Here is a 10,603-nt window from a genome sequence, read left to right as displayed (position 1 = left end):
AGCTTAAAGGGAATTACGCGCACCACTCCTCTCGTGCACTTTAAAGCGCAGTGGAGCGAGAGGAGTGGTGCGCGTAATTCCCTTTAAGCTGCCGCTTGTTTTCCACTAAAAGTTGTCACCTGTTAAAAATTGTCGCGTCACTAATCGTCTAAAAGCAAAAATTTCCAGCCAGTTTTCTAAGTACACTGGTTTTAAATTTAGTTTGAAAAACAATTATAACGGCTTCAAAGTGATTCATTATACAACTTCATGATTCATTATACACAAAGGCAGTGACAAGTAGCTCTCGCTACTTGTCACTGCCTTTTTACGAAATGACACTTGTTACCAATTGTCAATTTCTACAAACAATCGCCTTTTACGATTATATAGCTTGTTAAGAAGTGTCATTCTACTAGGCAAATTTATGTTTAATAAAGTCGTTGTTCAGCCGGACAATGATTCCCAGCTTTTCTCTTTTAAAGATAATTACAATTACTTTAAGCTGTTAAGGTGTTAATAATTAGAAACTGAAGTTTCTGGTAATTACAATTCGTCGTTTGTGCTCTTTCAATCAAACAGTTTTCTGGTCAATGGCTAGGGTCTCGCGAGTTTTTTAGAGGCCTAGAGACTATTTGATTTACAAGTTGAATGATTCTCTCAGTCTTCTGTTAAATTTGGCTGTCATGGACCAATTGTTTCGAATTGAATGACTAGCGCTTCCGGTGTTGGGCGTTCAGCACGAGAAAAGAAAATAATTGTCGGAAAAACTTTGAAACATAGATGTCTTCAAAAGTTACACTGCTAGAATTTTATTTCAGTGTGTGACATAGAAATGATTGAAGATCAGGATCAGATTTTTGGAGGGTGAGGGGGGGGGGGGGGGTTTCTTTTTATAGATTCGACCCCTCTTTATTGTCCACAGGGTGCCCCTTCAGTTTTTTTTACGACATCCATTATCGGCTCAGTGACCATAAAAACTTTCTTAAGGCTCCTTCGGCGCCACTTTATACTATATTTGAGTAAGAGCGCGCGCCCAAAAACGGTCAAACGCTTCCAAAAACTGCCAAAATTCGGTCAAACCCTTCCAAAAACTGCCAAAAGAACGCCCCTCCCCCCTTCCTCGAGAAAATATTAGATCCGCATCTGGTCAAGAAGCATCTTAGTTTTTGATCGGTTAGTTTTCATCGTATCTTATTGCGTGCAGGCAATAGGTGAGACAGATGTGTTTTCTTGTTTTGCAATGACAGTTGCGTTTAAACAGTTCACCTCAAAAAACATCTCAGTCAAGTTGTATTCCATCTGCGACACGATTCCATTTACTCTCGTTAGTTGTTCTGTATTTGAAGCGAATTCGTTTTGCAAAACTGTTAAATTTGCTGAAGTTATTTGAAGAAAAGATGTCAATTTTCTCAGCTGATCATCCACGTCAGAAACTGATGACGTCAGAGCTTCAGAAGTATTCTTCAATTTCTGGACAGAGATGTTAGACGCGGCAATATCAAAACGAAGCTGATCAATCTGAACAAATGATGAATTACAAAACAGAATAGTGTATCAAATTAACAGATTTTTTTTAAATCTAACAATTTGAACAATTTTAGGTTTGGATTTCATTAGTATCTTGTTTTTTTTTCTTGAAAAGCTGTCAATTCTAATAATTTAGTTATTCTTAAATTGTTCTGAGTGAATCAAAAATTGTCTATTTACCTTTTGGGGTACGATCATTGTCATAGCAGTCAAGTTCATCAAAGATGAATTTAGAGTAATTCCATCACTCTTTAGTTTCACTAGATCATCATCAAGACCGGATAAGAGCACAGAAAACCCAAATGCCGCCGAAACCACCAAAAACAGAGCCAAAGCAGATCCTACAAAAAATGAGACTGGATACATTTTGGGCAGCTTGAACACCGGCCATTTTTCTCGCTCCAATCCTTTCTGCTCTGTTTTCTCTTGACTTCTAGATTGTTTTTGAGTTTTTCTATTCTTTTCCTTTTGCGGGATGTTATTATCTCGTACGTTTCCTCCTAAACAAATTTTTCTTAAAAGTTAGTTTGGAAAGAAGCTAAAAATTGACACTAGGACGTTACAAGCTAGGGCACTCAAATTTTGTTTTCTAAATCAAAAGTTTTTTTTCTTGCACATTGCTCAAACCTTTTCTTTCGAACCTCAAATTTTCACTCTAAGATAATTTTGAAATGTGTTATTGAAAGGGTCTAAAATTTATACGTGAGAACCTCCTTGTGAGAACCTCCTCACAACTCAAAATATTTTGGTCGCCCATTTCAAAATTTTCTGCAGCTAGAAAAAAAGCTTTTTTTTGCAGAACGTACGCCACACAGACTTTAGGCAGTTTTTATGGAGGAATTTTATGACAATTAGAAAAGAATTAGAAAAGAAAACAAGCTCATTTTTTCACTATTGAATCTGCATTTAATATCAATCCAAATATGTTATCCGCAGAACCGTTTTTTTGGGAGCATGTAGCTGAAAACTGACCAACAAATATTGTGCTGTGGTTTCGTTTTCTAGACAAATATTACACATCTGAACACAGATAAGCCGAATTATTTTTTAACGAAACTAAACATGTTAAGGATGTCGCGTATGCTACAAATAGAATTATAGATATAGCCGAGTAAAATATATGGTTTTCACTTAACAAATACTAGAGAAGATTCATGTTATTTAGATTAAATCAGCACGTGTTCGACAAGTCAGAATGCAGAAAAATTCAAATTTTAAATTGAAAACTTCTGCTAAATTACTGCTTATATTTTATAGCGGTGGAAAACTATTAGTAGATACCATAAGGCAGAATTAAATCGATGTACAGTTTCAAGAAAACTGCTCGTATCGAGGCGACGCCCTGAAAGTCCCGACTGCTCTTCAACGTCGTTGAAACAATTTTTGACTGCCTTAGAAACAGTTTATGGAATCAAATGAAAAAATTGATTGATTTAAAAAAATGAAAAATGTATTGAATTTTCTTGGTTTTTTAGTACTTCCTTCCAGACGCTATGCGATTCAAAATACAAAGTGTTGTTCAAAGACTGTAGTAATGTATTAATGACGGTGCACAGACATTTCGGCCAAAGACAACTCAGCCAATTTGAAACTCAGACAATTCAGCCAAAAGTATACAGACAATTCAGCCTGAGACAATTCAAACAGTTTTACAAAACGCTAAATTCGAAAGAAAAAAAATCGGAACTGAAAATATTTCTCGATTTAAGGTTGCCGGTTATTTTGCGGCGATAACTGGCTCTAATATTCTTATAAAGTCCTACCCTCTGTTGGAAAGCTCGCAACACGTTGGCGCGACTACGGTGGTCACTATTGTTGGCTGAATTGTCTGCATACTTTTGGCTGAATTGTCTGAATTTCAACTCGTCTGAATTTTCGTTGATCGAATTGTCTGGATGCGATTAATAACACTATACTTTTTGTCTCAATTCAATCGAGATCGATTTATGAGCGGATTAAGGAGCCAATTACCTGTTAATAGAAAGAACATCTCGTTGTTCAATTTTCGCAATTAGAAACTATATTGTTTGTTGGCTACTGTTTTCGACGAGAGGTTCAAAAAAATCGGATAAGTTTATTGTCCCATTTTATGATTTTTTTGTTTTGTCGTTGTTTTGCCATTCGTGCTGTTATTCCTTAAAAATGTAAATCCGATAAGTGTATAAAAGACCAAAAAACCGAAAGAAGATCGCGTTGCATTCATTTTCATTTGACAAATTTATGAGTTTATTGATTTGAAATACTAAAGTTGAGTTTCGAGAAAAAAATAAGATTCGTTTGGTATTGCTTCTTATTCTGCAATGCATGGGGTTGTTTCCTTACTTATTTGTATTTCAACCTTTTTTTTTCATGGGAGTTACATGTTTTGGTATATAGTCAATGATGGCGTTGAAGTGGTCTGGTTGTCCACAAAGAATATCTCGCTACACTTTTTTGAATATGAGCTAGTTTTCTGCTATGTCAACTGAGTAACAAGGATTGGCTTATGGTACTCAATTTGGAAAAAAATTCTCGAAAATTAACAATAAAATATGGAAAATTAAGTGTGTTTCAGTTCTTCTTGAATTGAACACTTTTTTATAACCTTTTGCCAAAAAGAAATGAGAAGCAAGTTGAAACTGTAAAATTATATCACCAAGCCTTGTTTTTCATTATCAATTGTCATTCACGCCATCGTTATGAAGAAACTTTTTAGTTGATAATGTTTTTTGATGATGGTTTCTCAGTTTTTGATTAGATGCAATGATAAAAAATAGATTAAAAATGATTAAACTCAAATTTTCCCTGCTCATCGAACCTATGCAAATAGAATCGATTCTTTTTTTAAAAAAATAAATGGGTTTTAGTGCCAAAATAAACGAATGTTTTTTAATCTTCAATCATTCTATATGATCTGTAGATAATTTTGATACAATTAGTTTATAATCTTGAAAACATGAACCTTGTTGTAATATGTAGATAAATTGTGTATATTGTGAAATCTGCGTGTTTTTTAGAGATAACTCAATCCATTTTGTAACTGCGGGTAAAAATTAAACTCAAGTCAACCGTGTCTTGGTATAACAAGCAAATTTAAACTGACAATAAATTTCTGAATTAAAAATGCAAAAACACTTTGGTAACTACTATTTCTTCTTTCTGTTATTTGTTTGTGCTTAGATGCGTGGTAACCCAAAATATTGTGTCCAGGCAGAGGTAGAAGTTTTTAGCGAATTTTATCATCCGTGTGGCTGATCTTTAGCTACTTGAGAAATTTCAGCTGGGATTTGGAAAAAGTCAAAGCATTGACGGTGAGATGATTTTTATAAGCTTGGTCAGACTGTCTTCTGACCGAAGAGATTGTGATCTCAAATGTTGGGGCACTTGTTTTCATCAACAGAGTTAAACGAAAGACTTTGAAATCTGAGGGTTTTGATTAGATCTTTTGTGTAGTTGATGTTGATTGAAGACTCAAATAATCACAATCCTGCTGCTTGGTTTCTGCGTTTGTCCACTCGGATGTCAATGAGTCACTCCTGGCTTATATTGACGACGTTGTTTGTTCCAATTACTATTTTGTTGTTTTAGTTTTTGCTAAATTTCAAATAATATGTTTCATTGGACTCATTGCATTCGCTGCAAAAAAACTGTCCACTCTGTACTGCAATGGGGTTGGTAATTTTATTTTTTTTAGATACAGATGCTTTAGTTCTGAAAAAAAAGATATCTTGATTTCAAACAGGTGTATATTTTTTCTCAATTTCATTTCTTCTAATTTTGTTCTCAAAGTTCTATGAAGAGAAGTTATTTTGTATTTTGTCTTTTTATGAACTGAGTATGGAAGCGGCATAGAGCAATATTTAGCCTTGAACCCTCTTTCTCGCAATTTTGATAGTTTGTTGGGCTTTTGAAACATCTTCAGTTTTTAGTTGTCGTAAATGTCTCCGCATTTTCTGCTTAAACATCTCGAAGCTTCCGAGGCTGATTGAAATTTCTCGATAGGGTAGATTTGTCGAATATTCTATTTTTTTGTTGCCGGTTATAATCTGTGAACTTGTCGGTTGTAATCCTGATTGCATGATTGTCGTGGATTTTAACCGCTACACAACAGCAGCAAATAAAAACTACCATGAAAGGCTGGAGGGTGTGACCCAAACAGAGTTTCCTCTCAACCAGTGAGTCACCTTGAGAGCTTAAGGAGCAATATTATTAAGATGTTAAATGGACATCAGTTAAGGATCTGTTTGTATAAAATTTATTCATCAAAAAAATAATTTTCAACCAAAAATTTCCTGAAAAAGCTTTGTGTTTCTTATCAAACCTGAACATTTTTCGAGGAAGTAGCCTTTTTTGAAAAACCAAAATAACAGCCAAAAATGATTTACATCAAATCGAAGTGACATTTTTATGGAATTTGATTTATATCCTGCATTTGAAGTTAAGTCTTTGTGGACTCGCTAAATCTAAAAATATAAAAATTCTGTTCGGGTACTTTGAACTCTGAAAAGAGCATGATAATACAAACTAAATACGGCGTTTATTTGACTATCATTTTTGTAATTAGTTATTATTGAATCAAGATCAGAGTTGAAAGTAATTCTATGATGTTTAGAAATATGATGGATTGTGCATATGGTTCGTGTAACATCAGAGGACTTCGTTTTCAAAAATTTCCAGGACAATTCCACAAGAGAAAAAAACATTGTTTTAAAATTTTAATCAACCAGAGCTTAAATTTTCAATCGTGGACAATTTTGAAGTTCGAAACTTTAACCATCTGGTTTGATTCCATTGATGATACACTCCAGGGCATAAAAATTGCAAATTTTTGATTTAAAGTTGTTTTAGAGTTGTTCTGGCTGTAGAAACATCCTGGCTGAATGTGTCAAAAGATGTACCTTATATCTCGAACAGTGGCAAAAAAACTTATCAAAACGTGCAAAGAAAATCGTTCATTTGCTCGTTGAAATCAAAAAATTGCTATTTCTATATTGTCTATAGTTTTTGCAACATCGTCTTAAGCATTTCCTAAAACCAGTTTAAGAAAATTGTCCGATGGCCTTGGGATAATTTTGTCGAGTTGTGTTCGCCAAAATCCTTATTTGTGTTCCTATTTGCAGCCAGTAGACTGAAAATATAAAAAAAAATTTGTACCGATGTTTTGACAAGATGATGGCGGCTTGAATGGTTAGAGTCGGTTATCATTTGAATGACTAAATCGTGTTGACTGTCGTTGACAATCGTCGTTGTAGTTTTTTAAGAGCGGCGATACCCTTGAGAACGACATAGAAAGTATAGTTCGTTTTTGATGAAAAATTCATTGTATTTTCGGCGCACGCCCTTTAACTGGTTTGGTTCGTTGCTTCAAGAAACCTTGACTATATAATACCCGGGTTGAAGTCCCACCGTTAATTATCGCTTTTTCTGTAGTATCCCAGAGATCGCTATTTTCCAGCGCTGATTCATGTATAATTCAGAGTTTGTTGCATAGATAAACCTGCAATTTTTCAGAGCTATTTCAGTAATGATTCCGTAGAAAATCATCGCTAAAACTTAAGAAATTTTAACTCATTCCAGTAGCTTTCAAATGAGAGTTAAAGCTGATAAGCTGTTTAGCTTTAGTTGCTTTAAGAGTTGATAGATCAGAAGTAGCATACAGGCCTATAAACCTGAAGGATAGGGGAGCGAACCCCTGTTAGAGAACTATTTTTTGATAGGTTTTTAATCGCTGTTTCATCGCTGAAAACAAGCCAAATTAGCGGTATTTATCGGTAAAATTTGCTATTGTGGCAATGAACATCGATAATTCATCAATGGCGATCGCAGTTTTTTTCACTTTTTTATCGCTAAATTTCAATGTGAGCTCAACTCGGCTATCCTTCGACTTGGAACTTATTTGGTCTCGCCTTAAGGATGTATATCGTTGTCGGTTTAAATAATTCTTCTTTTTTTCACTGACTTTAATTTACAAACTTTATTCAGTTGCACGTCTATCTAAGTTGATATAAGTTTTTACGTCTGAAATTGAATTCTGATTATTTTTGCTGAATTTTGTAGATTTTTAGTACTTTTTTGCTTATGGTTGGGTTGATTATTGCTGATGGTTGGATTTTGAGGGTGATTGGGTTGATGGGGATAGTTATTTGGGTCTCATTCATTTTGGCACTAATCATTCATTTATGGTATCATTTATTTCAAATCATTCATAATTAGATTCACCTTTTTTCGGCAATTATCTTATTTTTGTCTGGTCTGAAAACCTCTATTTCTTAATTAAATCTCAAGGCAGGAAAAGTATTATCAGGGAAATACAGGCTTCGCTGGTTGTGCCTTAGTTTGTAAAGCCTAATCATTACTGTCTCGCTATTAAAACAATTTCCAAATGCCCTAACTGCAGTCTGTTTAAGACTGCAAATATAGAAAATTAAATAATGATACCTGGAATTTCAATTGGCTCGTCGTATTTGTCTTCGACATATTCGACGTATTCATCTATCCTCAATTCATCGTACGAACTATATCCATATCCAGCTGTGCTTTCATACCCAGTAGCCGAATCATCAACGTATTTGCAACTTGAAGATCCGGACAAGTTTGGACTTTTTAGAGGAGTCAGATACCTCGGTTCAACTGCCACCGTTTTTGCAGTTTCACTCGGAGGGTCAATTGAATGATCGGTTGAGAATTCTGCATCAATGTCGTCAATATTGGTTTCAGCCAAATTGTTCAAAGTATCAGACATTTTGGCTTTTAGTTTGGTGAATTGGAGAGTCTCTATATCAATAATACAGTTGATAATGGGACATCACTTTGTTTATTCAATTGACTGAGATTTAAGTTGAAACTTAGAACAAAAAAATGTTCTTTAATTTTTGTAGTCTAATTTTATATTCAAACCGCACGTTTCTGCTGTATTGCTTATACTAAGAGAATAAAAACGCTCAAATCAACTCACATTTGATTTGAATGAATTCGTTGAAGCGCTTTGTTGTTTTAGAAAGCTTTTGTTGGGCGTTCATTTCGCCAAAAAATTGTAAGAACGGTTTTTTTTTCGAGAAAAAAATGCTGTAGAAAGTTGTTGTTCCAGAAAATATGAGGAAAATCTTTATATTATTGAAGTGGGTTTTGCAACTCAGACCAAGCGAGTGTGCCACACAATTTTGTAAATGGGCTGTTAGATTACGTAACATGCTTGATTCTAAATTTGATGACCAAGCGGGTGTGTACAAAGGGACACAAAAATCTCTCAGCTCGACAGTTCAAAATATAAAACAAGACTGCTCGTATCAGAGTGAAGCCTTGGGTGTTCCGACTGCCATTTAAGGTTTATGGAGCACTAATAAACTAAAAAAAATTAAAAATGTAACCAATAAAATGATTTTTTTTTGTGAAAATCATCTCCCCACACGCCATATAAAGATTCAAGGCGAAGCCCAGAATTTTTCGACTGCCTTTTAAAGTTTATGAAGCAATAATAACATATAAATTAAATGTAATAAAATAAAATGAATTTTTTTCTTCCAAAAATTTGAGATTTTTTTTGTAAAAATCATCCCCCCACACGCCAAATGCAGTACAAAGGGATCAATTTCGCTCCTCGTAGCCAATGACTTATGGCAAATAAGCTTCTTTCAACCAATTTGGAACAATTTCTAAGATGGATTAAATCTCCGCTTACGCGTTAATATAGCGCGAAATATATCGCGCGTTAATTGTCCCAAAGTAGCCAAAATAGCAATCTTTAAACCCCCATAACTTTACGAAAGATGATCACAGGTGAAATATCTTTTCAAAGTTAAGCGCAGGATAACAATACCTTTTGAATGATATTTTAAAAATTCCGTCAAAATGGCTAGTTAAAAAGTCGAAATTTGTCTGAAGAAAAAAAACCCACCCGAGCACAAATGTTCCGTTACTTTCGTTACGAATGTCGGAACAATAACTAAAGTTTAATTAACCAAAAATTTTAGGAGACCAAAAAAAGGCTGTTAACTTGACTGCTTAGGACTTTGCAGTCTAGTTGCTTCAGATTTGTAAAGTGACATTTGATATATTTTAGAGCCTTAAGCGCAGATTTCAACTTTGGCCAGAGAATGTGTATTGTCAACAGTTTTTTAATTTAACCAAACTAATCTCAGAAAAAAATTGTCGTTACCACTATACTCGAGAAACAACAGTGGGCCTTTAGGAAAGTTTTAGAGTCGGTTGGCCGAAGTGGCTATTACTAAATTTTAGGTTAAATACCGACTCTTGCTATAAATTTATTTTGTAAGTGAGATAGAATGAGTGTAAAACCAAAGCTAAATAAAAAAAATTGAATTATCAAATCTGTTTATGGCTTCCCGAACGATTATAATGGATTTTGAGTAACGAAAATGTTGAACAACATAAACGATTATAGATATGAGCTTTTAAAATTTATATCAATTTTTAATGAATCAATAATTGTATAACAGATTGAATCAATTTTTCATAACAAATTAATCCATTAAATTTATTTTTTTTCCATTATAATCGATTTTTTTCAAGATAAACCATTGAAAATTGAATTTTTCTCCACAAAAATTCATTATAGTCGATAATTTTCTGAGGAAAAATCTTTTACTTCGTTTGCAGCAGTTTTTCGGCAAATCAAGGACGAATCAAAAAAAAATTTTGAACAACATGAAACAAAAACAACGATATCAATCCAGTTTGTAATTTACTAACCCTCCCATACACCTAAATTTTTACCATTGAATGGAAGGCTAATCTACGTAAACTCGACCTCTCTACATCCCCCCTAGATATTTTAAACCCCCTTAAATTTTTAAATCCTCCTACCTCCCACATTCAGTAAACTGGGGAGGAGGGCCTAAACTTCAGTAAACTCCTACCTCCCACCACAGTACATTCCGTGGTAAAAATAGGCAAATGGTGATTTTTTTAAATCACAAAGATGGTATAAAACAAATTAATAAAAAGTTTAAGTGCCACATTGAAAAATTAGAAAAAATTCAAAAATATCAAATAATATGTGAAAATAATTATTAAATGTAAAACGTATCCTCTGCACTAAGCAGGATTTAGGATAATTTATAAAAGATTTACAAATTTCACCAATAAATCCAGTATA

General features: G+C 33.9%; 1 protein-coding gene across 1 annotated transcript; it reads right to left on the bottom strand.

Moving 5' to 3' along the window:
- Positions 1–1,067: 1,067 nt before the first annotated feature.
- Positions 1,068–8,392, bottom strand: LOC134848494 (uncharacterized). Its single transcript, XM_063865969.1, has 3 exons — positions 7,927–8,392; positions 1,690–2,009; positions 1,068–1,500 (listed from the first exon to the last, which is right to left on the bottom strand). The coding sequence occupies exons 1-3, from the start codon at positions 8,228–8,230 to the stop codon at positions 1,174–1,176; spliced, it is 951 nt and encodes a 316-aa protein (XP_063722039.1). The 5' UTR covers positions 8,231–8,392; the 3' UTR covers positions 1,068–1,173.
- Positions 8,393–10,603: the final 2,211 nt, after the last annotated feature.

Source organism: Symsagittifera roscoffensis, chromosome 6 (assembly GCF_963678635.1).
Source record: "Symsagittifera roscoffensis chromosome 6, txSymRosc1.1, whole genome shotgun sequence".
NCBI classification, from domain to species: domain Eukaryota; kingdom Metazoa; phylum Xenacoelomorpha; order Acoela; family Convolutidae; genus Symsagittifera; species Symsagittifera roscoffensis.
This window is presented reverse-complemented; position numbering and strand designations above follow the sequence as displayed.